Source organism: Pipistrellus hanaki (genome assembly GCF_964339955.1).
Source record: "Pipistrellus hanaki genome assembly, chromosome: 4".
Lineage (NCBI taxonomy): Eukaryota > Metazoa > Chordata > Mammalia > Chiroptera > Vespertilionidae > Pipistrellus > Pipistrellus hanaki.
In genome coordinates, this window is record NC_140506.1 from 25,640,751 (window position 1) to 25,666,409 (window position 25,659).

The 25,659-nt window shown below is 57.7% G+C and overlaps 1 protein-coding gene across 2 annotated transcripts in view; it reads left to right on the forward strand.

Annotated features, from left to right (window-relative positions):
- SLC12A7 (solute carrier family 12 member 7) overlaps positions 1-25,659 on the forward strand; it is a 49,759-nt gene that overhangs the window by 12,602 nt on the left and 11,498 nt on the right. For both annotated transcript variants that reach the window (XM_084882058.1, XM_084882059.1), the window contains exons 2-16: positions 7,930-8,024; positions 8,558-8,680; positions 12,548-12,694; positions 14,012-14,066; positions 15,821-15,951; positions 16,237-16,478; positions 17,206-17,417; positions 18,671-18,838; positions 20,437-20,535; positions 21,115-21,172; positions 21,705-21,879; positions 23,161-23,279; positions 23,756-23,854; positions 24,377-24,496; positions 25,362-25,466. In XM_084882058.1, the coding sequence (XP_084738184.1) occupies positions 7,930-8,024; positions 8,558-8,680; positions 12,548-12,694; positions 14,012-14,066; positions 15,821-15,951; positions 16,237-16,478; positions 17,206-17,417; positions 18,671-18,838; positions 20,437-20,535; positions 21,115-21,172; positions 21,705-21,879; positions 23,161-23,279; positions 23,756-23,854; positions 24,377-24,496; positions 25,362-25,466 (1,948 nt within the window). The remainder of the gene's footprint in view (positions 1-7,929; positions 8,025-8,557; positions 8,681-12,547; positions 12,695-14,011; positions 14,067-15,820; positions 15,952-16,236; positions 16,479-17,205; positions 17,418-18,670; positions 18,839-20,436; positions 20,536-21,114; positions 21,173-21,704; positions 21,880-23,160; positions 23,280-23,755; positions 23,855-24,376; positions 24,497-25,361; positions 25,467-25,659) is intronic.

Genomic DNA, 25,659 nt, shown 5'->3' on the forward strand with positions numbered 1-25,659 from the left:
CGCTCAAAGATATCTGGGTAGATATATAGATATTCATACCTTGTAGAATGCCACAGAACTTATATATGCCCATTTCCTTGGGCTATTTTTTAGGAGAAACACTTTGAGGCAAGAGCGCTCTGGGATGTTGGGTCACACATAAGTATTGGGGTCAAACTCCCACTGCCTGTATGACTTCAGATGACCCCAGTACTGGATCCCTCCCTTTGTAATCAATATATGGAGACCTGCCCCCCACCACTACCTTTCACCTGGTGGTTTCCGGGTGTCTCTCGGGTTCTTGCCCAATCATGTAACATAGTGGTTCCGAAGGACGGTCCCTCCCATGCCTTGACGTTCACGAACTGCACCTGTGTTTTCCAGGCCTTGATTCTTAAAGTGTCTCTGTGGTCCCACCAAGATGAGAATTATTTATGTACTTAACAAATCTTGTGTTTGGCACAGCTCTGATTTGTGGGGCGTGTGCAGGTGGAAGGGTTCCCGCAGGCCCTGGCGTCCCCTCAGCATCTCACCTCACCCTTGACCTACTTCTCTGTCTCCAGACCCCATCCTGCACTCGGCCATCATGCTGCTCAGTGTCCTGTTGGCTGCAACAGGTCCTCCGACTGCTCTTGTTTTCCATGGTGCACAGTCTGAGGAGGTAGGCAGTGGGCTGGAGTAAGTCCTCAGTTGGGGTGTGACTCATGTTGCCCTCGTGACTAGACCAGGGTTGTGGGTTTGGGGAGGAAGCCCTCAGAGGGTGACCTCATCTTGTCACATCCAGGGTGCCCACATCACGTGGCTCATGCGACTGAGGGAACCTGGCTCACTGGCTGAGGTGTGCTGGTTAGGTTTCTTTCTGCACTTTACTACCGTAATTAGAAACAAGGCGTTATGTCCATCCCCTACCCAGCCTTTTACTTTTTAAGAAAACGAGTGGCACAGTGGCTTTCTGATCTCGTTTTATTCCGTGTTGTAGCCAGCTATCACTATCTTGCTGCCCAGGCCGCCCCGTATTTGGGACAGCACTCTGCTGTGGGTTGGTGGGCTGAGTGTTCAGCGTTTCTGCTTCCAGTGAGGTGATGGGTGCTGGTGTCCTTGGCCCAGGACCCCCGAGTGCTCCCAGGGCGGGGGCCTCGGGACGGCCAGGGAGCGGGGCCGCTGTTGCCCTCTGCTGCGGGGCCATTAAATATGCATGTCAGAGGCTATAAAAAGACGAATTCTAGGAAGTGGCTGCTGTCTCACAGAAAATCAAACGTCTGGCCTGAACACGTAAGACCGAGTGGCAGCGGTCCGGGCCATGTGAACCAGATTCTAATGTCTGGTGGCCCTGTGACAGACACTCCCCGGTGCCCTGGTCGGTTTTGAACCCTGACAGCGGTCTCCTCAGAATCCACCGCCTGGGCCAGGGCCACTGCCACGGGCACCACACCAAGCACAACGCCTCCCCACCCGCGGCTGCCACGTCTGCCATGTTTCCATAGTCTCCCCATTTCACTTTGTTTTCAGGAAAACCCTCTTCTGTTCTTCAGGAGTCATTGGCGCCTTAGTTCTTTCTCATGTGATGTATCCACAGCTCAGCCACCCATGGGGGCAGCTCCTGCCAAGGAGAGCCCACCCCGTCATCCCCAGGGCCACCCAGCCACCCCCAGTGCCACCCAGTCCGGCTGGTGGTGTCTCCTGGTCAGACTGGTAGGGGAGCTCGGTGAAACTCATGCCCGCTGGTTCTGCTGCAGGTTTGAGTGGCTGAAGGTTCTGTTTTAAAATCTAACCCGTCTGTTTTCTCAGTGATAAGAGGAACCAGTACCAAGCCATTGGGGGTGGGGGTGGTTTGGGGGGAGTCTCTCTGGGCCGGGCCCTGTATCTGTAAACCCGCCGCCGCCACCACCACCACGTGTTGCCTTAAGGAAGTGGAGTCCCGCCTGCTCTCTATGCCAAGTGACCGAACGGTTGTAACATGTCCGTATCTCAGCTTTGGAGAGAGGGCTCGCATGAGCTGTGACCTTCCACATTAGTGCGGTATTTTTCTGTGCAGTAAGCAGGTAGTTACATCTAGATTGTAAAAGCAACAGATTTCAAAGTTATTTTTGTCATGGTGAGGCTGGTGTGCGTTTTCAGTCCTCAGGTGCTGAGGTGAGTCGGAAATGGGCTATCTTTGGGCAAGGAGAGGGAGTGTTGTTGAGGGATGCATTGGGGTTAATCCCCTGACCTTTGGGCCATCACTGCGATTAAACATCTGACTGCAGACATTGGCTCCTCCATTAGAGCAGATTAACCGTGCCGGGGCGTGTGCGGAGAGTGCTCCCGCCTGGGGACAGCAGGCGTGGGGCCTGCCCTCGTCCTGTGTGGCCCAGGACACCTGATCCTGCTGTGGGGTCCTCCTTCCTCACTCGGCCTTTCACTTCATCTGGCCATCAGGGGCCACCACCGTGCAGCAAGGGCACCTGGGGCCCGGGGGCTGTGTGCCCGGTGGGGCCCGCCCAGGAGGACGCCTGGGGGCCTGGCTTACCCCTCTAACACCTGCAGCCCAGGGTTTCTCTGCTCAGGCTTGTCCTCAGTCCTTCAGCATGAATGAGCAGAATTACGAAGCGGGTGTGAGTCCAGGTGAGTGGCCTTCCCAAAACTCAGGTGGGTGTCGGCCAGAGGAGCCTCTGCTGCCTGGCAGCGCTGGGTCTGGGGAGGGGGAGAGGGTTGGAGGCCTGCTCTGCCCTCTGAGCTCCCTGTGTGGGAAAGGATCAGGCCCTGGTGGTGTTTAGGGCCCAGTTTCCTTTGTTCAAACTTTAATTATAACCTGACCCACCTTTAAAAATTATAAAACAAAATTTGAGTCTATTCAGAAGTACAAATAGTCTGGGGAGATCCTAACAGCCATTTGGGTGCTGTGTGAATGGAGATGTAGGTGAGTCCCTCAGGTCAAAGCATTTGATTTTTACGGGGGTGGAGTGGGGGGTGTCTTGACTGCAGCGGAGATGAGGAGAAGTAGTCAGACTTCCTACTGGGGGGACTGCTGCTCTATGGCTGGGCGGGCGGGGGGGGTGGGCAGCAGAGAGAGAGGGCCATGTGACCGCGGACACTGTCAAGGGCCTCTGTCCTGGTCTCCTGGCCGGGTGGCTTTGGGTCACACTCCAGCTCGGTGTTCACCCTGCAGAGACGCTTCTCGTCTCCTGTCTCCTGATGGGCCGTCCGTTCTGCCGGGCACGCCTGAGGGCGAAGTGGGCACTTCTCAGAAATGAGGGGAAATGTTTTCTCTTCACAGGACAGCCTGAGGCTATGGTTTATGCTGCGGTGACGGGAGGCAGTGCGGGTGGTCATAAATGTGCGGAGGGATACACCCCAATACTGAGGGTGCCTACTGCTACTTTTGTTTACTTCTTGGTAACCCGAAAAGGGGGCAAGCAGCTACCGGGTCTGCAGCTTGTCCCTGGCCTGTGGCCCCTGGCGCTCTGGCTGCCTGTGTACCGGCGTGTCCTTCCTGCTGCTGGCTGCCCCCGACCTGCCCCTGTCTTTGCTCAGGGTGGGTTACCCACCCTGTGGGTTCCATCACAGTGTAAAGGAGTCACCAGATGACCATCTCGCATACGAGGGGCCTGATGTCCTTTCTCTTCTGCTCCCACGGGGAGCCCTGAGGACACTTCTTACTGTTTCGTTTCCGAGTCCTCTGTCAGGATGCCTTGTCTTAGGTGTTCCTTGTCACAGCGAACAGGTGGGGGTGTTTTAGCGCCTGTTTGACAGCATGTCTATGAGCCCCCTGCTCCGTGAGCGTCGGACGCCTGGGAAAGACATCGGGGTCTCAGGTTAGGTACTCGGATCGGAGCTTCTGGGTGCTTAGGATTCTGCCTGTGTGGCTGGCAGGGGGGCCAGATAGACGGCGTTGACTTGCAAACAAGTCCCAGGAGCTGTGACTACCAGCCTGTGCTTTCTCAGCACAGCACGGGGCTGTGGCAGTGAGCTGAGTGTCCTGGGCGCCTGGGGACACTCTGGGAGCTGCCCGCCTGAGCTGAGCTGCTAGGCCCTTTCCATGCCGGCCGCCTTTCCCCAAGGACAAGAAACACGAAACCCAGGGCCCAGCTTTGTCCCAGGTTGTGGGGCCAGGCTGGCTCATCAGAGGGAGAACCTAAAACCGGGTGCATCCCCTTCTCCTTCCCCCCGCCCCCTTCCTCCTCTCCCCCCCCCCTCCCCCTCCCCGGGGAACCTTGGGTGCTGGGCAACCATGTCAGGGCCTGGCCCATGTATTCTCTAGAGCAGGGGTGAGGAACCTTTTTTCTGCCAAGGGCCATTTGGATATTATTTATAACATCATTTGCGGGCCATACAAAATTATCAACTTAAAAATTAGCCTGCTGTACAGTTGGAGATCCGGTCCTGTGGCACGACATAACGCTATTTTTGCCATAAGTCGGAACCCACCTCCATAAGCACCTACGTCACTCACATGGAGCACATACACAGCAGTAATGAAGTGAAACAGTTAAAAACATTTTTAAAAGAAAGGTAACAATTCCTGACCTTTACTTATGGTAAAAAACAGCAACAAAAAACAACAACATAAAGCACATATGTACATACATTGAACTTTTTTTTTTATATATAAATAATGACAACGTAACCACGAAACAACGTACGTCGAGTCCAACGTAACCCAAGGACTCCCTATATTTGTTTTTTAATTTAAATTCTTTATTGTTTAAAGTATTACCTAAGTCTCCCTTTTCCCCCATTGACCCCTCCCCGACCGCCCCCACCCCCCACCATTGTCTGCCCCCCCCTCCCCCGTCTGTGTCCATTGGTTATGCTCACTTGCCTGCATACAAGTCCTTTGGTTGATCTCTTAGACACCGTTCCCCCCACCCCCCCACTCCCTTCCCTCAGAGGTTGGACAGTCTGTTAAATGCGTCTATGACTCTGGTTCTATTTTTGGTCATCAGTTTATGTTGTTCATTATATTCCACAAATGAGTGAGATCATGTGATAATTATCTTTCTCTGACTGGCTTATTTCGCTTAGCATAATGCTCTCCAGTTCCATCCATGCTGTTGCAAATGGTAAGAATTCCTTCCTTTTTACCGTAGCATAGTGTTCCATTGTGTAGATGAGCACAGTTTTCTAACCCACTTATCTGCTGATGGGCACTTAGGCTGTTTCCAGGTCTTAGTTATGGTAAATTGTGCTGCTATGAACATAGCCGTGCGTATATCCTTTCTGATTGGTGTTTCTGTTTTCTTGGGATATAGTCCTAGAAGTGAGATCACTGGGTCAAATGGGCATTCCATTTTTAATTTTTTGAGGAAATGTCGTACTGTTCTCCACAGTGGCTGCAGCAGTCTGCATTCCTACCAGCAGTGCATGAGGGTTCCTTTTTCTCCACATCCTCCTCAGCACTTGTCGTTCGTTGATTTGTTGATGATAGCCATTCTGACAGGTGTGAGATAGTACCGCATTATTTTGATTTGCATCTCTCAGATGATTGGTGACTTTGGGCATGTTTTCTTACATCTCTTGGCCTTCTTTATGTCTTCTTTTGAAAAGTGTCTATTTAGGTCCTTTTAGCTGCTATATTTGCCCATTTAATTACCTCATCCCTAATGCCTTGGCAGGGCCATGGCGGGGCCAGACCACGTGATTGTGTGGGCCTTGCGGGCCGGACGTTCTCCACCACTGCTTTAGACAGAGGCTGGACTAGACAGCCCTTTGCATCTAGTGTTCACTCCAGAAACAGTCAGGACCTCTGCTGTCAGCCATCAATCCTTATCACTAGAAAAGTAAAATCGGTATTCCCAGAAATGTGCTGATGGTGACTCTCTGGTGGCTGTGCCCTGGCTGCGGTGAGCTGGGGACCTGGGTCAGGCTGTCCTGGCAGACTAGCCATGGAGGCAGGGGTCCGAGATGGCCACCTGTGGGCCGTGTCCTGTGTTTCGGTTCTGTGACACCCATAGCAGGATCTGCCCTGAACAGCGGGGGGACTGTAGGTGACCCGTCAGGATTTGGAGTGCCGTCAAAACAACTCGCCAGCTATCTCCTTGTGGCCCTTGTCTACACGAGTGTTTTCATGTTATTGGAACTTACAGGCCTGTGGCCAGGAGTTTTATTTCAGATGTTCGTCCCCAGGAGTTCGGGTGAAGCACAGAGTCTGTGGGACTCAAAAGGGATGGATTGGGACTTGAAGTTTCTGATCAGAAGGCTGAGTGAGCACCCCCTCCCCAATAGGGGCCTTTCAAAGGTCACAACAACACAAAGACGTGACTGTCCGTAATCCCCCAGCCCCGCCGTGAGCCCCACTCGACCCCACGCCGCCCTTTCAGAGGCCGCAGTCCTTACCCCCTCTTCGTCAGATACACGGGCATTCGGCACACATGCAGCCCCACATTTTAAAAAATAAGTGCAGTTTTATTGCGTAGTGAGCCATATTTAAACACTAAACTCCCTCTAATGGGCCATTGGGTTGTTGAGCCAGTTTATCCTTATAGAAGGAGCTGTATGTTTGGTCTGAAAGCGTCCGTTAATGGTAGGGAGGGGCGTGGAAGTGGTGCCCGCCAGAAGCCAGTGCCTGCTGTGGGTCCCCTCCCTTCCCGGCAGCGGCACCCAGGCCAGGCTCTGCCTCCCGCAGCCGTCCTCTTGCCCGGGGTGCACGGTGGCGTGGGGCCGGACTGGCCCCGCTTTCTCTGGCCTCTCCCCTCTGAGGTGGACAGGCTTCGTGTGTTGGGTTCTCAAGCCGCCTGTTGTCCCAGGGAAGTAGGTGAGAGGCGGTTGCCGCCCCTCCCTGGCTGGCTGAGGGCCTGGGAGCTCTGCTGCGTCCAGGCCCTGGGAGGGGGTTCCAGCCTTTGTGGGGGGTAAGGGGCCCAGGCAGTGTGGCCATGACCTTGGCTTCCCCTGCCCCAACTGTAGGTGAGGTTTTCTCATCCTGATCCCTTTCTGTTTTCTTCTGAAGCAACAAGAAGTGTTTTTGGCTTCCGGGCAGAGAGGCCACCCGCCTGGGCAGAGGGTATGGGGGCACTCTGTCAGACTCTCTGGGCTTATCTTGCACCAGGATGCCTTCCCGCCAGCCTGTGTGCCCAGCTTGCTGACCGCTCTGTCCTCTCGGCAGACTGGACGGAGTCATCCTGGCCCAGGGCCTAGGGCCTTAAGCCCTGGAGGTACACCTCCTGCTGGGCACATGGACCGCTCCCTCAAGGTCAGGCTGTTGTCTGGGTGATGGAGGAGCCCTGCTGTAAGGGGTCCTGTAACTGAGCCTGAGCCCCCGAGACATCCAGCTCATGTTTCACTGAATACTGGGGCAGCGGCTGCCCGGGTAGGTGTGAATTCCCCACGTGGGGACCACTGTGTGTGTGTGTGTGTGTGTGTGTGTGTGTGTGTAACACAGGGATCTGATTCACCTGCGCTGCCTTTCCTGCCTGGGTTTCGGGTTGGCAGGGAGGGGACCATCGATCCCCTCTGTTTGCCAAGGACTTTCCCTGGCTGCTGAGTGGCTCCATGGTTCGCTGTGTTGTACTGGCTGAGGGTCACCCAGGCTCTGGCCTGTCGCACCTCCATGGTGGATGGTGGCCCTGTCCTGCCCTGGGCCACTCAGGACCCCGCTGAGGGAGACCCAGGATGCCTGGCTTGGCAGCACTCTGGTGCAGCGGTCACTGTCCCATCTTGGCTCCTTGCTTCTCGGCAGCCAGAGCAAGGGGCTGGCTGGGACCCTCGTAGGCTCACTGGGTGGGGGTCTCCGGCAGAGTGTGGTGTTGGCAGGTCACCTGCATGTCTGTGTTCCCAGAGAAGGAAGAGTGGCCACACGTGGCTCTCATCAGTGCCCGCTCTGTCCACAGTGCCCTGTGCTTGGCTCATCTCAGCTGTGGGTTCCCATCATCTCTGGAACCCCGCCCCCCAGCCCCTGGCCTGCCGCTCCCCTGGTTCCCTGTGGCCTCCACCTCCTATCAGCTCCTGAAACTGACCCGAGCTGTTTCCTTGCAGGAGATGGACAGTCGAGAGAGAGCAGCCCCATCATTAACAATGGCGACATGGAGCGGGAGAGTTTCTTTGAAGGAAAGAACATGGCACTTTTTGAGGTAAGTTGCACTTTCTCCTGCAAGAAGCAGGGGTCAGTGTAGTAGCTGTGGCTTGGGTAAGTAAAGAGGCCATGGTCTCGTGACCTCGTGTTTGAGAGTGGACTGAGGGGCTGGGCCACCTGACTGGACACCATGTTGGGGGGGGCTGGTGGCTGCCCCTGTCCCACAGCCCTTACACCATATGCCTCCTTGGCCAACACCTCCCCATGAGGGGCTTAGAGAGGCTGACTCCTGGGCCATCTTGGAAACCCTGATCTCCCTTGCTGGGTGGGTGGTCCTGCTCAACATGTCCTGGAGTCTGACCTCTGGCCCCTGACCCCTGACTTTAGACCTGTGGTCACCGGGGCTGGCTGGCGCATTTTAGATTTGTGTGCTTCAAGACCAGGGGCCGAGCTGGGCTCCAGATGGCGCTGGGAATAGGCTTCCTGGAGTGTTCACACGGCAGGATCCCTGCTGGGGGGTTGACCTGGTCAGTTTGGGAGTGTTTTATTTTGGGATCTGGGTGACTTATTTCATATCTTTTTTCCAAACAGGAGGAAATGGACAGTAACCCCATGGTATCCTCACTCCTCAACAAGCTGGCCAACTACACCAACCTGAGCCAGGGCGTGGTGGAGCACGAGGAGGCCGAGGAGAGCCGAAGGCGAGAGGTCAAGGTACCAGCCCCCTGTGCCCCCTGGACCTCCCAGGACCCCTCAGGGCCTCCTCTCCTTCCCTTGGTTTTTCAATGATGGGACAATTGGCCTAGGAATTTTATTTCTTAGGGGATATTTCTAGGAATCTATCCTAAAAAATAAGCAGATCTGCTGCCATGAGGATTTGTGCAGAAGAGGTTCTTGGGGAGAATGTGTAAGATCCACTTGGGAACCATGCAGGCACCCCTTGGGGGCTCCAGGACAGAAGAGCCAAACGCAGTTTTCTTTTCTTTTTTTTTAAATATATATTTTATTGATTTTTTTTTTTTTACAGAGAGGAAGGGAGAGATATAGAGAGTTAGAAACATCGATCAGCTGCCTCCTGCACACCTCACACTGGGGATGTGCCCGCAACCAAAGTACATGCCCTGACCGGAATCGAACCTGGGACCTTTCAGTCCATAGGCTGACGCTCTATCCACTGAGCCAAACCTGTTTCGGCCAAACGCAGTTTTCACAATGAAGCCACAATTGAGGGTCTTTCTATGGGAGAATGACGAGTGATGATTTGTTTCTTCTCACTTCCCTTTACTTTTTAAATTCTCTTGCAATAAGTATGTATTACTTTAAAATCAACAATTCAAACTTAATAATATGTAACCACCAGAGGCATCCCTACAGTACAGGCCGCAGCTTCCAGAGGTCCTGACGTGCCACCTCTCTTCCTGCCTCTGACACTGATAGGAAGGCTGTTTCCCAGGTCGTGGCAATAGTTCTCTTCTGTTCACTTTTTCTGCAGATGGCTCGCAAAGGGTGGAAATTGGCTTTTCTCGGTTTTAAGTGGTGATTCTCCCTACCCCCCACCCCCATTGGCTCTGAGAACACAGGGGAAGGAGTCCTGAAGGGAGGGGCCTGTGAATGGGCTGTGGCCTGTCGAGCCAGACAGAAGGCTGCCTGGCACTTCCTGCAGTGTTCTGCCAGCTGGGTGGGACGGCTGGGTGACCCCACAGCGCTGAGCTGGGACAGAGTGGGAGGGGGCTCGACGGCTGCCTTTCTGCCCATCTGTTCCCCACCCCCGTGTCCACCTACCTGCCCATTGGGCCAGAGCTGGGGTGGAGGTGCCGGAAGCCAGTGTCCACACGGCCTTGCTCCTCCCCCTCCAAGTGCCTCTCTGTGCCTGTGTCTGGCCTGACCTTGGTCCCCTTGGGCTCCAAGCCAAGGCCTCTTCTCTCCGCCCTCGGGCTGTAAACCCAGCAGGATTAACACGGCTTCCTGACACTCAGGCATCGGCTCCTGTGTTCCAGAGGAGCCGCTCGTTCAGGATGGAAGCCGTAGATGGGGGACGTGGGACATGAGACGTGGCCTCTGTGTCCAGCCGTGTTGACCTTCTGGGCACAGGGCAAGTGGCCTCTGCAGCAGAGGCCACTTGCCCTGTGCACCTCTTCTGGTCCCCCTGCCATGATTTTCCTGGCTCCTTGCCTGTGACCACCTTGGCTGTTCGTGGAGCCATCCCCCTTCCCTCAAGGCAAGGAACAGGGGACACTGACCCCAGGTGATGCTATGTGGAAGGTTATAGCTTCGGATGAATGCTCTAGGCACTGCCTGTGGCTTCACTGCAGGAGCCCAGCTGTCTGAGCACTCGGCACATGTCTGTCCCTCTGTCTGATGGCCCTGGTGATTCAGGGAGCTGTCCATCTGCTCGGGGAAGCACGCTTTCCGCGTAGACCTGGGTCTGATGTTGCTGTAACTCCCAGCCTCAGCGTGTGGCACCACCTGGGCCTCCGCCTGTGCTGCAGCTACTTTCAGACCGTGTGGTGCAGCCTTGGGGTCGCAGATGTCCTCCTGGCACTGACAGAAATGCAGCCACCCCCCTGGTGAAGGTTTGGTAGAGATGTGATCCCAGCGTTCAGTCTGGTGAAACCGAACAAGCCCGTGGTTTACACCTCCTGCCAGGCTGGGATCTAGAACAGGATTTGGTTTTAGTCGCAGGAGGGACCGTCACCTGTGACCCTCCGCAGGACTGTGTAGCCAGGTGGGCAGGTCTCAGTTGGGATGAATCTCGTTGCCCTGCTTAGGACTGAGTGTAGGTCCCCGGGGACTGCCCCTCATTGTCCCTCTGACCAACCTGACACTTGTTCCCAGAGATGGGCGTGTGTTCCCCCAAGGCTTTCTCTCCAGGGCCTTGGAGGCGGCTGGGTGATCCTTCAAAGCTGCCTTTTATGAGGGAACTGAAGGCCGCTGTGCCCTTCCAGGGTGACTCAGGACCATGTCAGCCGCCGGGCACAGAGCTGGCTCCGGCGGGCGGGGCCCACGGGAGGCCCAGCTGCTCTGCCTGCAGGGTTTGCTTAGCCTCCTGCGGTGGTTTATTGATCTCTTCATATGCTCACTGAGATTGTAAAATAGGAGCCGGCAGTTTGTCCAGGACGGTTGTCACTGCATTTCCACTCTCATTTTTGTACAATTGAAATACTCCCACTCTGTGTGTAAGACGCATAAATCCTTTTATTTTCACAAAAAGCACGGTGATCCCGTGGGTGGGCGGCTTGGGAGGGGTACGCTGGAGCTCAGGCCAGATGTTAAAGGAGCTGCCTGAGTGAGGACGCAGGATGAGTCTGGCTCCCGCTCCCCAGGACGGCTGCTCTCATCTGAGCATCTGGGAGCTCTGTGGGCTGCCTGCACTTAGCGGCAGGTATCCCTGTCTGTCAGCAGCTCCATTTCCACCCAAGGAGCCCATCTGCTTTCTTTAATGGGGGCTCATCCCCCTCTCCTTGGGCGCTTGCTCTCCAGCCACCTCCCTGCGGCTGGGCTGTGTCCCGGGGCGGCAGCCCCTCTCTGAGCTGCCACATGAACTGGGCTGTGCCCTTGTTTTCCACCGGCCTTGTCATTCACAGGAAAGCTTATCAGGTGTTTTGTGTGTCTTTTTTAAAATTCAGGATATTTTCTCCACGAAACAGCATCTTGTCTTTGCACCCACATGTCCCGAAATCCCAAGTGTGCTGCCTGACTGTGTGGTCGCACTGTGACCCCAGGTCACAGACCGGGAGGGCCTTATCTGTCCTCTGTGGTAGGTGTAGGACTGGCCACAGGCTCCTGGCCATGTCGTCGCCACCCTGTTCTCTGGGCCGGTCTGCATATCCCATAGTCTTTCCCGGATCAGAGCAGGCATTTCCGCCAGGCCCCTCCCGGCACTGTCCGTCCGCAGTCACCCGTGTCCAGCAGCACCCCAGCCCTGTTTTCGTGTTTGCAGTTGTGGACGTGGGGAAGAAGTGTGCCCAGGCAGCCAGTCCTCTGAACTCTTGATGGTGCCCCCGATCTCTTTCTCCATGTGGATTGAGTAATTGCTGATATCTGCCTAGAGTTGGGGTCCTTGTACCTTCTGTGGTTTTAGGGAGCATGACCATTTTATCCATCTTTCATGGCCCTCACTTCTCCTCATATTGTGGTCTCCTGAGGGTCTGGAACCCAGAGCTGCAGTCGTAATACACAGAGCCTGGAGTCTTTTGCTCCCATCTTTTCCCAAACTTTCCCACCATCCTGCCATTCCCCTCGCAGCGGAGGGAGGCCCAGCCGGCTGCTCCCTGCTCTGCTCCCTGGCGATGATGTGGCTCTGGTCTCTCTCTGAAGACCAGCCTGCTCCCAGGCAGCCAGGGTCCTGCTCTGGAGTCTCCTGGAGCTTCCATTTACTCTGGGGTGTGGTTCCCCTCAGCCATTTCCCCAGGTCCAGGCAGCTGAAGCTTTCCGCCCTCGCCGGTCCCTTTCCTTGTCCTCCTGTTCCTGGGACCTCTGTCTGGGGCCTGAGGGTGCAGCCAGAGCTCCCAGGGGAGGGGTCCCCAGGGAAGGCACTGAGGTTGGCCTCCCCGGAACCGCTGTTCTCTCTCTCTCTCCCAGAACCCAGGCATGGGCACCTTCATCGGCGTCTACCTGCCCTGCCTGCAGAACATCCTCGGCGTGATCCTCTTCCTGCGCCTGACGTGGATCGTGGGCGTGGCCGGCGTCCTGGAGTCCTTCCTCATCGTGTTCATGTGCTGCACCTGCGTGAGTGCCGAGGCTGTTTCTGGTTTGGGGCGGTGGCAGCTGGACTCCAGGGGCCTGGCCACGTGGACAAATGTGGGCTCTCCCCTGTCCACTGCTCTCTCTCTGAGGTTGACCATTGGATTCTGTCCCAGGGCCTCACCAATGCCCTTGTGAGCACTGGGTGTGGCCTGGGGGCTGTGACCAGGCTGTCCCACAGCCCAGGGAGCCTTCCTTAGTTGCACCTGCAGAAATACAGGGGCAACCGAGGGTTTTCACCAAGCATTGTCACCATGCACAGGAGTCCTGCACCTTGACCTGGTCCCCTTCCAGTTGGACTGTCTGCCCATGTTCAGGGCCCCGTTTATAGGACGGGACACATGCTTGGCAACTTGCTGAGCCCTGACCCCAGCATGTGAGACCTGCCACTTGGCCTCTGCACCTGTGTGCCTGTCTGCTAGGGACACAGTCTCTTCTGCGTTAACCTCGGGACGCTCCTCAGTGCCTCCTCCCGGCCCTCAGTTTCCCTGCTTCCTTGATTGTTAGGAGGGTGATTAAGCTGTTGTGTTACCCTGTGTCACCTGGAGACGGCTGTCCAAAGAATTCAAACCATGCAGATGAGTGGGTGTCCGCGGGCCCCTCTCAGGCTACTTTCCCTGCTGCCCCGGGCTTCCCAGAGCTGTGGTGTGGTCACCTAACCCTGCAGCCGCCAACCTTTCGGACCTCACAGACAACCAGTGGTCTGCGGACCGCTGAGCTAAACAGCCTCACTGCATTCTTCCTGGGACACAATATGTTTTTTACGTTTAAGAGTCGTAAAGTGTCTGGAGTAGTGCCGGGCACACACAGAAAAGGATGCAAAGCAGGATAGCTGGGTGGGGCCTTGCTCAGGTGGCAGACACGGCCCAGCAGGAACCAGGGCACAGTGCTCACTGGGACCTTCACTTTCCAGGCTGTTCCTATGGTCCTTAGGTTCTAAAATATTTACTCCCCCAACCCATGGGTGTTGCTGCTTCCTGAGCAGGTGGGCACCTTCTACCCCATGGTGGGTGGGCACCCAGGTAGGATCTGGCCCCTCAGAGCTGGACGGGGTCCTGAGCCAGGTGTTTTCTGGGCAACCTGTGGGAGCTCAGTTTGGGGAGCTCAGTGGGAGTGAATGCGGGGTTGGGGCTGCAGTCCTGTCGGAAGCCCTGCCTGCTGGTTCCTCAGCAGCCCTTTTGTGATCACGCTGGGAGCAGGCAGCTGGGCCCGCTGGGCTCTGGCCCCAGCCTGCTGCTGGGCTCTCGTCGCTGGGCGGCCCTCAGAAGTGCTCTTCTAAAAGGGTCCCCCGTCTTTTTGCAGACGATGCTGACGGCCATCTCCATGAGTGCGATTGCCACCAATGGCGTGGTCCCAGGTGAGGGGTGCTGGGGGCTGGGTTGTCTGAAACGAAGCCTGCCTTTTGTGAGTAGGCCTGGGCTCCGTGCATGCTCCACTTTCATTTTGGCGATGACCTTGACATGAGCCCTTCACCCAAGGCAGAAGATGAGGCAGGAAGTGGGGCCCGGTCCCAGAAGGCCTAGTGTGGACATGTCCTTACCACCTGGAGGTCGCTGCCAGTCATTCATGTCTGAGCACAGAGATCTCCATGCCTAGAGGGGTCGTGTGGGTGGGAGAGGCACGTCCTCAGCCTGGCCAGGCCTTTTCTGTCGGCCGTGACCTTGCCTTTGGGTAGTGATGCTCACACAGCTGCTGCCTCTCACATTCACGAGGAGGACTCTTGAGTGCTTGTGCCCCTGGTGTCCCGGGGCCTCTTCCCCTGTCTCCCCTGGGGGCATGGGCTTTGCTAAGACCAGGGGCCTGTTATACGGCAGGTGCCTCAGCGCCTTCCGGAGTGCTCAGAGGCTGCTGTGCAATTGGGATGCTCCTCAGAACGGGAACCATCAACATCCCCAAGATTTTTTCTTGTCAAACATGCCTTTGCTGTCTGGACAAGAAGCTGGCATTTTATGACTGGCTGTATCCCTTTGATTTTGAAGTTTAATCCCCACAAACCATCACTCTCTAAACCAACAAAACTGAAGTGCCACAGGCTTTATTTATTGCCTCTGACGCTGTCTGACCAAGGGGTTGGAACAAGGGAGAGACTGCCTGGGAGATGGGGGCGGGAGGGTGGGGCTCTGGTCTGCAGGGTTCACTGGTGTTTGAGCCCTGAAATCATGGCTGTTTGTTTTCCCCCATTTGGCAGTGAAGCTTCCATCCCTTGGAGGCAGTGCCTACAGGGCAGTGAGCTCAGCAGAGAAAGGAAGGTGGGTAGGCAGGTGGGCCCGTGCTGCGCCCAGTTTGTGCCTGAGGCTGTCGGGGCTTGAGGCTGTGTGGTCTCAGGAGCAAAGGTGCAGGCACAGAGGCCTCTAGTGTACTTGGCACCTGGATTCAGGAACTGAAACGGTGCCCCCTTGTGCCCCTGAAGCTTGTGCAGCCCGTGTGTATAAGGGAGGTCCAGCATGTTTTGCACCCCGAGTCCGTGAATAGCGCCCCTCTCCCAGAACTCAGGCCTCACAAGATGCAGCAGCCGTGGAGAGGCCGTCATCCCGCTGGCCATCCTCCTGCTGGCCGTCCTCCCCGGCCATGGAGTGTGAGCCCCTATGGGCTACTGGCTGGGCATGGGGACCAGTCTGCCTTCGCTTGACGTCCAGCTGGGAGGTGGCCCCGACACTCAGTGCTGAGGAGGAGGTGTGATCTGCTCTCATGGAGAGAGGATTCCTTTGGCAGATTGGCTTTTAGGTTTGCTTTTCAGAGAGAAGGGCATGCCCTCAGGAGTCCTTCAGGCTCTCCAGAGTCACCCATTGTCTCCTGGTCGTGACTGAGGGTGGACTCGCTGTCCGACGGAATGGCCAGGGACCGATCTGTGGGGCATAGGTGTCATCTGAGTGCTGGGGGTGACGCAGAAGTGAGGCTTAAGCGGCCCTGGGTCCTCAGGCCTTTTGGGGCAGAAGTTAAGAGGGTGAAAGTGTTGGTTTTACATCACAATGTGCGGACTTACGGTTCTGCCCCCAGGACCTGTTTGGTCACAACTGCCAGAGCCGCTGTCTGTTCTGTGAAGTCCACATTCACGGTACACGACGTGTCCTTAACCCCATTTCCTGTCTGGCGTGTTGTTTTTTTTTGCAGCTGGTGGCTCGTATTACATGATATCACGTTCCCTGGGGCCGGAGTTTGGGGGGGCCGTGGGCCTCTGCTTCTATCTGGGCACGACCTTCGCAGGGGCCATGTACATTTTGGGGACCATTGAGATTTTTCTGGTAAGTGCTTTGTTTTGGGCTGGTTCCCCTCGCCTGGCACTGACCCCCAAAGGGCAGAGCTTCTGGCAGACCTTTCTTCGCAGCTTTTGTTCCTTATGTCCCCGAGCGTCCCTTGTAGATGCATTCTGGGAGTATGGGGGTCCTCAGGGAAGGAGGGAGCCCAGCGCTAAGCCCCCCCAGAGAAGGACCTTTCAGAGTCGTGTCTGGCCCTGTCCCTCTCCCCACGTGGCCATCCTCTAGGCGGGGATGGGTAGGCAGCCCTTCTTGACCCACCTTGTCCCACAGACCTACATCTCCCCTGGCGCGTCCATCATCCACGCCCAGTCGCCGGAGGGCGAGGCGGTGGCCATGCTGCACAACATGAGGGTGTATGGGACATGCACCCTGGCCCTCATGGCCATGGTGGTCTTTGTGGGCGTCAAGTACGTCAACAAGCTGGCCCTGGTGTTCCTGGCCTGCGTGGTGCTGTCCATCCTCGCCATCTACGCCGGCGTCATCAAGTCCGCCTTCGACCCGCCCGACATCCCGTGAGTCCCGGTCCTCCGTCTTGTCATTGATGGCATGACGGAGGGGGCCCGGAGTGGTGGGGCCGTGTGTCTGGCAGTCTTACCTTCTCCCCCCGGCATTGGGGATGAGCAGTCAGGCTGCTTTTGTAGCCAGCCACTTGCAAGGCCAGAACGGGAGGTTTGGCAAAGGCCTGGGGGCGAATCGGTTGGCTGGCGTCCCGGAGGATGGTCAGGCAACCTGATCTCCTCCTGGCTGCGGCCTGCTCCCCTAGTCCTCATGAAAACCCTCCAGTGTGTTCTCCCCTTGTCCCCCTTTTTGAATGAGGACACTAAGTCACAAGGAAGTGGCCCTAGGTCACAGAGCGTGTGAGCAAGCTGGTGGTACGGCTGGTGCTCGGGCATCAGGTTGCCCACTGGCCAGGATGGGGGCGGCTGGGAAGGGGCTGGCACCCAAACCCCTCCTGTCTCCATGTGGAGGGAGCCACCTAGGTGAGAATAGTCCCATTCGCTCCAGGACAGACCGTCCCTCAGCCCCACGCTGCATGAGAGCTGGACTCCTGCTTAAACGCTGATTTCCAGCAGCTCTGCCAATGTTCCCATTATGCTAAACGGAGAGTGTCAGCAGCTACTGGCAGGCCCCCCCCCCCAACCCCCCACTCCCCACCGCAAACCTCCAGCGTCACTGAAGAAAGTGGTGGGAGTCATTTCTCAGGTCCTGCACATGCCCTCACGCCCGCTTCCTCTCCAGGGTCTGTCTGCTTGGGAACCGCACGTTGTCGAGACGCAACTTCGAAGTCTGTGCCAAAGTCGTCACCAACAACAACGGCACGGTGACCACCGCGCTCTGGGGCCTCTTCTGCAACAACTCCATGCCCAGCGCCATCTGCGACGAGTACTTTGCCCAGAACAACCTCACGGAGATTCAGGGAATCCCCGGCGTGGCCAGCGGCGTCTTCCTGGGTGAGTGCCCGGTGGATCTCGGTGGGGCCGAGTTGCCCAGAGCCTAGTCCCCGGGAGCCCGAGCTGCTGCCCGGCCCCTGGCTGTGCCACCCCTTCCTTGGTGCTGATCTGCCAGGGCCTCTGCTTGGCCTGCTTCTCCCAGGCCCTAGGTGCAGCTGCTTGTGGAATCCAACCGGTCAGGGGCTCCACTGGATCCTTTGGCTTTAGGATTTCATAGCAGCTCTGTTAATAAGGGGAGTAATTAACCAGTGGGGACTGGTTTTTCCTGTCTCTGAGTTCTTCTGTGATGAGAAATTGGCACTCCCCCCCCCCCCCCCCACACACACACACACACACACACCAGGAGAGAGGCCTGACTTTGTATGGAAGAGGAAGTGGAATAATCCTGAGGCCGTGATCACGGGGTCCCTAAGCTGTCTGCCCCGAGGTGGATGGATATCATGGGTCCCTCTGGGGCAGTGATGACAGTGGGTTTGGCGGGAGGTGGGGTGCTATACTGTGTTGAGATGGTCAGGGCTGCACATGCCCACAGATCTCTCAGCCTGGGATCCTGATGCTCAGAGGCCCCCGGCTAGTGGCCCAGCCCCAACTTCTGGTTCTGGCAGAGCAAGGTCCTTGGAGGGGCAGCTGTTCACAGGTCACTCAGGAGGGTAGAGTGGAGACAGGGTGCCCTACTCTGAGGGAGCAGGGATAGGTCAAAGGTGAGAGAGAGACATAGACATGACCTATGGGGTTGGGGGTCTCTATGGGAGGACGGGATCCATATGGAGGGGGCGGCCCCTGAGGGGATGGGCTCTGCAACAGGGGGTTTTGGAGGAAAAGGGGTTCTGAAAGGAGAGGGACCTCCAGGCTATAGCCCAGCCAGCTGGGATCTGCTCAGGGGTACATTGACATAAGTAGGAGGTGGACTCAAGGTGGCACCTCAATTAATTGTGTGCGGGGCTGGGGTCATCGCTGCCCCTGAGGGGTCCTCCACCAGTGAGGCGACCTGTGTGAGGGGATTGCTGTCTGACCCTCCACTTGGAGACCTCTCCCAGAGCCTTCTAGGACACGCTTGTTCAAGGGAAATCTGCACACGTGTCTGTAGAACAGAAATCTTTCATTCAGTGACTAGTGAACAGTCCTCAGAGATGTTTCTGAGTTTGATGCCCGGTGTGAAGTTTGAGCATGCCGGGTGCATCTGCTGGGCCTCCGGCTGGCGGGAGCCCTGGTAGAAGGTTCCAAAGTCCTGTGACCCATCCTTTCCCACACAGATAACCTGTGGAGTGTGTACACGGACAAAGGCGTGTTTGTGGAGAAGCAGGGCACGCCCTCGGTCCCGGTGCCAGAGGAGAGCAGAAACAGCAAGCTGCCCTACGTGCTCACCGACATCATGACCTACTTCACCATGCTGGTCGGCATCTACTTTCCCTCCGTGACCGGTGAGGCCGCGGGCACTCCGGCGGGCCGGGCCGGCTCTGCCCTCAGCTCTAACGTACCCAACCCTGTCCTTCTCCCCCGCCCCGTTTTCTTTCCTGTTTGGCCCAGGAAAGAAGTTGCAGTCTGCTCCCCGTCTGTTCTGAGTGGGGAGCGCAGGAAGCCAGGTGGTTTCAGGCAGCTTTGTCCTGAGCTCTCCTGAGCGGCCAGGGTCGTTAACAGTGATGGACTGTGGCGTGGCCTCACTGAGACACCCCGTGCGCGATTAGGTGGCACCTAGGAGTGGGCACGGAGAGCTGTGAGTGGCCAGCGCTGCAGCCATCCCAGTCCTTACAAGAGTCAGCTGGCCTCTGGGAGGGCCCTAAGTGTGTGAGAGTCCCTCATCTTGCCGACATAGACATGTACATATGCACATGTGTGTGTGCACACACACAGGTTCACACACACACTGCTCCTGGAGACCACCTCCCACCCACCAGGACACCCCTCATCCTGTCCCCCCACAGAGCAGGAGCCTGACACACCTGTAGCTGCGGTGTGTCTGTCCCTCTGGTCCCTGTCCTGGTCGGTTCCTGGCCCCCAAAGCAAGCCTGACTGCACTCTGGGAAGCTGGCCTGCCAGGGGCCACTCCCCTGCCCCTCTGTACTTCATCTCAGCTCGTACTAACCATGGGGTTTATAGGTAGGGGTGCTTCTTTTTAGTCTCCCCTTAAAGACGGGGTTATGGACTCACTTTGGTGAGCGGTGGGGTGTGGATCTGGCCCCTAGGGGGTCTTTGTCCTGTTCCCCCGTTACCCCCAATCTGTCAGGATAGGACGTGTTATGGGATGGCCGCAGATCTGGTGGGTGGAGAGCGTGGGGACATCCTCTGTGGATGCAGGTGTTCCCTGAGCCTGGTGGCACCTGTCTGTGGGCTCTGCACCAGCACTCCCACCCAGCTCTGCCTTTCTGAGCTTCTAACACATCGGGTCACACCTAGAAGACGCTCATGAGGCACTCAACAAACCTGCCAGCGGCTGGCGTTTCTTTGAGCCCAGTTGGAGTCATTTACTCTCTGTACCAGAGGGAGGGAGGGAGCCTCGAGGGCGTAGGGAGTGACACATCCACATTTGGAGTAGCAGGACTGCACCCCGAGTGGAGTCAATGTGAGGAGACCTCCAGTTACTGTAGGGTCATCTTATAGTGCTTGATTCAGACCTGGCTCCATGAGGAATTCATTGATTAGTATCATTGTCCTGGGAGTTTCTGACCGAGCCACCTGGATTAACCCAATCTAAGAGGGAAGTGAGGTTGGAGCCAGGTGCTCCCGGAGGTTGCTTCTGGCTTTAGTATCAACGGCAAGTGTCTGGGTTGAGCCTTGCTCTGGTCTTGACTGTGACGTAGTTCATGGTTGGATTCACTGTCCCCGTGGAGAGTGTGGGGGACACTCGGAGCCTTTCTCAGGTGCCCGCAGCAGCCGTCCCACATACACACAGTGATGGGCTGTGCTCTTTGAGGCCTGACCTGGGGACAGCGGCCCCACGCAGGTGTGGTTTTCAGCTCACGTCTCTGCAGCTGAGGCCCCGGCTGCATCCATCCTGACAGGTGCCTGTCTGTCTCTGCAGGCATCATGGCGGGCTCGAACCGATCTGGAGACCTCAGGGACGCCCAGAAGTCGATCCCCACCGGGACCATCCTGGCCATTGTGACCACATCTTTCATTTGTATCCTTAAAGGGGTAAAGGTGTGCGGGGTGCAGGCGCAGGCTTGGGTGAGCTGCTCTGGTTTAGGCGAGTTCTGATCACATCTGTCCCTTGGAGAGGGACCTTAGGTGCTGATATGACGCGAGGACATAAAACACGACACCTGGCACCGCCTCCAGCCGGTTACCGAATGTGATACTGTGTGTAAACTACAGACAGTAATCACGTTACCACATGCCGTGTACCACAGATGTTAGTATCACGTATCTGCGTGTGTATCACATCATGGTCACCCACATGTGCTCTAGTCAGTTTTACCCACGGTGCCACGGAGGTGCCAGCCTTTCCTCTCACCGCTGCGGGTCCCTTCTGAGCGAGCGCGTGTCCCCGCAGTGGTCACAGGCAGGCCCGCACGTCCTCCCTGACCTGAGGCCCTGTCCTGTGGAGCCAGAGCTCAGCAGTGAGGAAGGTGCCCGAGGGCCACGGGGACATGGCAGTGCCAGAGGGGGTGGGCAGGCACAGGGTGGCTCCAGGCCCATCTGCGGCCAGGGCCCTGCTGCCCGCGCGTGGCATCCACGGCTTCCTTGACACGAGCCACAGACCTCTCCTGCATCATGCTCTTTGGGGCCTGCATCGAAGGCGTGATCTTGCGAGATAAGTATGTTGGTTTTTATGTGCAATTTCTGGGGACAGAGTCTGTTTTCTTGAGTGACTTCAGCTTTGAAATTGAGATCACTCAGGACTTCACACTTCCCGTGTAGAGCACTAGGCCCCCATGGTCCCTTGGCTGAGGTTCTGTTTGGTCTGATGTGTCCATCCTGCTCCTGCTGGGAGACCACAGAGCCATCTCAGACCTGACAGAGCTGGGGGTGCAGGAGATCCTGGGAGAGGCATGGGGAACCCTGCTGGCCCCACCACCGCTCAGTGGAAGAGCGGCCAGTGCCCCACCAACCCGCTTTCTGGTAGCTGTGTGTCCATCTGCCCCTCGGGTGTGAGGGCTGCAGGTCCCTGACAGTGAGGCCGTGCCACTGTCTGTCACTTGCAGGAGTGACAACGGCCTCACGGATCCTGGACGGGCCAGCCATGGCTTCCTGGGGGCCCTCGGGGAGCAGGGCTGGTGCGTTTACTTGGGGGGAGCGCTATTGTGCCCACTCATGTTTTCAACATGCACCCCGCCGCCCCTCCCACAGGTTCGGGGAGGCCCTGCAGGGGAACCTGGTCATCGGCATGCTGGCCTGGCCGTCGCCCTGGGTCATCGTCATCGGCTCCTTCTTCTCCACCTGCGGCGCCGGCCTGCAGAGCCTGACGGGGGCACCGCGCCTGCTGCAGGCCATCGCCCGCGACGGCATCGTCCCCTTCCTCCAGGTGAGCGGCTGCCCGCAGGTGTGGGGCTCCCTTTGAGAGCAGGACCCCGGGAGGGAACATGTCTGGAGGGTCCCGTCCCCGAAGTTCTGCCCCAGAGCACAGTCTTTACGGTTAAAGGTGGTGGGAAGGGCCCCTGTCCCCCTGTGACGACGAGGGCCACGGAGTCTGGAGCCCCTGCTTCCTCCCTTTGGGGCAGACGCCTCTGGGAGGAACTGGGGGCCGTTGATGTGTTAGTCACACCCCTATGTTAGTGCCTTGGTGCCACATGACAGGGCCGCACACGCGGGGCTTAGACAGCACAGGCTGAGCCTCTCCTGGGCTGGAGACCGAAGTCTGAGGTCAGGGTGTCTCAGGCTTCCTCCCGAGGCCTCTCCGTGGGGTGCAGACGGCCTCTTCTCCCTCAGTGCTCACATGGCCACCCCGTGTGTGTCCGCTCTGCTGTTCGTACCATGACCCCAGTCAGATCGGCTCAGGGTCCAGCCCAGTGACCTCAACTCCACGCATGGTCTTGTCCTGAGGTGCTGGTGCATTTTGGGGACACACCGACCTTCATATTTATCGAGCATCTGAGGCTAGCGTGCTGCTGTGACTTAGTGTCTGCTGTTCTCACGTACTTTCCTGAAACCAATCCCAGCAGACTCGGGTTTCTTCCTCTTTCACGGCTCCCATCTGTCCGCTCAGGAGAGACAAGGTCGTGGAGGGTGCACTGCCGGCCCGGGGACCGTGCTGGACCGTCGGGAGGTGGCCCTGGTGTTGGGGAGCCCCACCTTGGACCCCCTCCCCCCGAGGCTTGGCTGGTGGGGCTGCTCCCCTGGGTCTGCATTTCGTGTTTTGTTCTGTCTCTGCCGCGTGCTCAATTTCCCTCCCCAGAATCCTGGGCAGCGGGCAGAGTGTGGGAAGAACTTCTCGGGCCTGGTGTCCGAGCATGGGGCAGACCTTCTGGAAGGTTCTGCCACCCACATGGCTGTGGGTGAAGGTCCAGGTGCCTTGCAGGGAGGTCCTTGCAGAATTCTTTCCCCATGAGGCAGGGCTTAGGATCCTAAGAGACCCCCGTCTGACATACTGGGTGTTGCCCTGGGTCTGACAGTGCACACTGCTGGCTGCCTCTCCCATTCTGGGTGTCAGGTTTCTTTCCCGGGCCCCGGGGTAGGGTGCAGGTGCATCATGGAAATCCACTTCTCTGTACGCTGCATCTCTGAGACCTGTGGGTTGGACCAGCCAGCTCCAGGCTGTTCCCGTGGCCATAGGCCCTGCCCCAGCCCACGTCCCTTCTCCCTGCAGGTGTTCGGCCACGGGAAGGCCAACGGGGAGCCCACGTGGGCCCTGCTGCTCACGGCCCTCATCTGTGAGATCGGCATCCTCATCGCTTCCCTGGACAGCGTGGCCCCCATCCTCTCCATGTGAGCTGCGCACGGGCACGGCAAGGGCATACGGGGACCAGGCATGGGGATGTGGTCACCGCTGTGGCCACTGCGTGAGGCCCTGTTCTTAGGGCTGGCCTCCCGCTCAGGGGACCACAGACAGGGAGGGGCCCAGGGGGATTTGGTGTGGAAAGTGATGTGGGTGAGAGGGGGCCAGGGACGCCCGAAGGAGGGACAGTGATGTGGATGGTGGGACAGGGAGACCCCCAGGAAGGACAGTGTTGTGGACAAGGGGTCAGGGAGACACCCTCCTCCCCCTGCACTGGGAGAACAGTGATGCGGACGAGAGGGGTAGGGAGACCACACACACACACACCCACACCCACTGGAAGAGGAGTGATGTGGACGAGGGCTTCACGGGAGGCAGTGGGCAGGAACTCCCACAGGACAGAGCAGATGCTGGGGCCACCGTGGGACCTGGCTCAGCTCCTCTGATGCTGCGTCTTGGACCCCAGGTTCTTCCTCATGTGCTACATGTTTGTGAACCTGGCGTGCGCTGTGCAGACCCTCCTGCGCACCCCCAATTGGCGCCCACGCTTCAGATACTACCACTGGTAAGACTGCGGCCTGTGAGGCTACGCAGGGAGGGTGTGTCTGCCAGGCCGGAGGCTGCTGGGCCCGGGCTGTCCTTTGTGGAAGCCCCCAGCCAGGCTGGTGAGGACGGCGTGCCTGTGGGTGTCCCCTGGGACGCCTGCTGTGGGACCCAGGCCTCTGGGTCTTGGGTTCCGGGGTGTCGGGTGCTGGGTTTTGTGCCCCGCGGGGTGCAGAGAGCCTTGGGGAGCAGAGTGGGCGTTCAGCACAGCTGAAGAGCCAGGGCTTCAGCAGGTGTCGTGAGGCCGTTCCAGCCCTCAGAACCAACTCAGGATGGAGGAGTGGCTGCTAGGCATCCCTGCCGGTTTTTAGGAGTAACTGAAAGGAAGGTTTCACTGAGGGACCAGTCCTGTTTGAGGCAGCAGCTCAGATGCTAGTTTGGGGCATGGGGCAGGCGGTGTGTGGGATGTGCGGGTCAGGGTCCAGGCCGGGGCATGGACTGTGGTTCCCACTTGTGGCCATTGGATGACCACATCCTCCCCCAGGACGCTGTCCTTCCTGGGCATGAGCCTGTGCCTGGCACTGATGTTCATCTGCTCCTGGTACTATGCCCTGTTCGCCATGCTCATCGCCGGCTGTATCTACAAGTACATCGAGTACCGAGGGTGAGCTCTGCGGGCCACACGGCCGCCGCGACCACAGGGTCCCTGCCAGCCGGGGCGTGTTCTCGGGGGAGGGGAAGGGGTGCGCTGGACTGGAGGGGGCAGGGGGACCTGGGCGGGATCTCCGCGGCAGCCATCGTCCTGTCAGTGGACAGGTGGAGAGCTGCCACATCTGCTGCTGTCAGCTGATACCAAGTTTGTGAGACACAACATGAGGTTTATCTGTGTCTATGTATACATGCCATATTTTAGCGGGCTTTTTGGAAACAAAAATCCATGGGATGGCAGCACTGATGTGTGACAGGTTTAAACATTTCCAGAACCCTCACTGACAAAAAAACAAAACAAAAACAAACAAAAAAAAAAACAAAGCCGTGGGCAGCAATAGTGTCCGTAGGTTACCTGCGTCTCAGAGCCTGTGGTTCCTCACTGGGGCAGTTCCCCAGCCCCCCTGGTCCCTGCGGGGTGGGGTGGGGCCTCTCAGGGAGGCGGGCCCTCTGGCCAGGTGGCAGGTGGGCGGGCTGCCAGAAGTTCCGTCCCAGCTCTAGTGGTTTGGAAGGAGGGTCAGTCTGAGGCTCATGTGGTGAAGCCCAATCTTTCCGAGCCAGCTCTGCCCAGGTCACTGCCTGCCCATCAGCCCCCACCTTCTCCTGCAGTTCCCCATTGGCCCATCTGAGGACCCACCCAGGTGCCAGGGTCACCTCCCCCACCCCTTCCAGCCAGGGCGCCCCTCCCCATGTCCTGCCCCTTCCACTCTCAGCCTGCCTGCTAGTCCCTCCTCTGTCACAGAAGTGCAGAGAGACCCTAAGGCAGCTTTCTGGGCGGCTGCCCGCGGGCACCTTCTGAGTGGCCACCCCTTCCTCCGCAGGGCCGAGAAGGAGTGGGGCGATGGCATCAGGGGGCTGTCACTCAACGCTGCCCGCTACGCCCTGCTGCGTGTGGAACACGGCACCCTGCACACCAAGAACTGGAGGTGAGAGCCGGCGGCCCTGCCCGCTGATCCCACGGAGCACTTGTTCCAACGTCAGACTTAGAAACGGGTCCTCCTCTTGTTAGGGAAGTGTCTCAGAAGCTCCGAGTGCCTTCCCTCCATCCACTGAGGGGGAGAGGGGTTATCAGCTTGTATCTGATCAGACATCCGGAGGGCGGTGCCTGCTCTAGGCTGG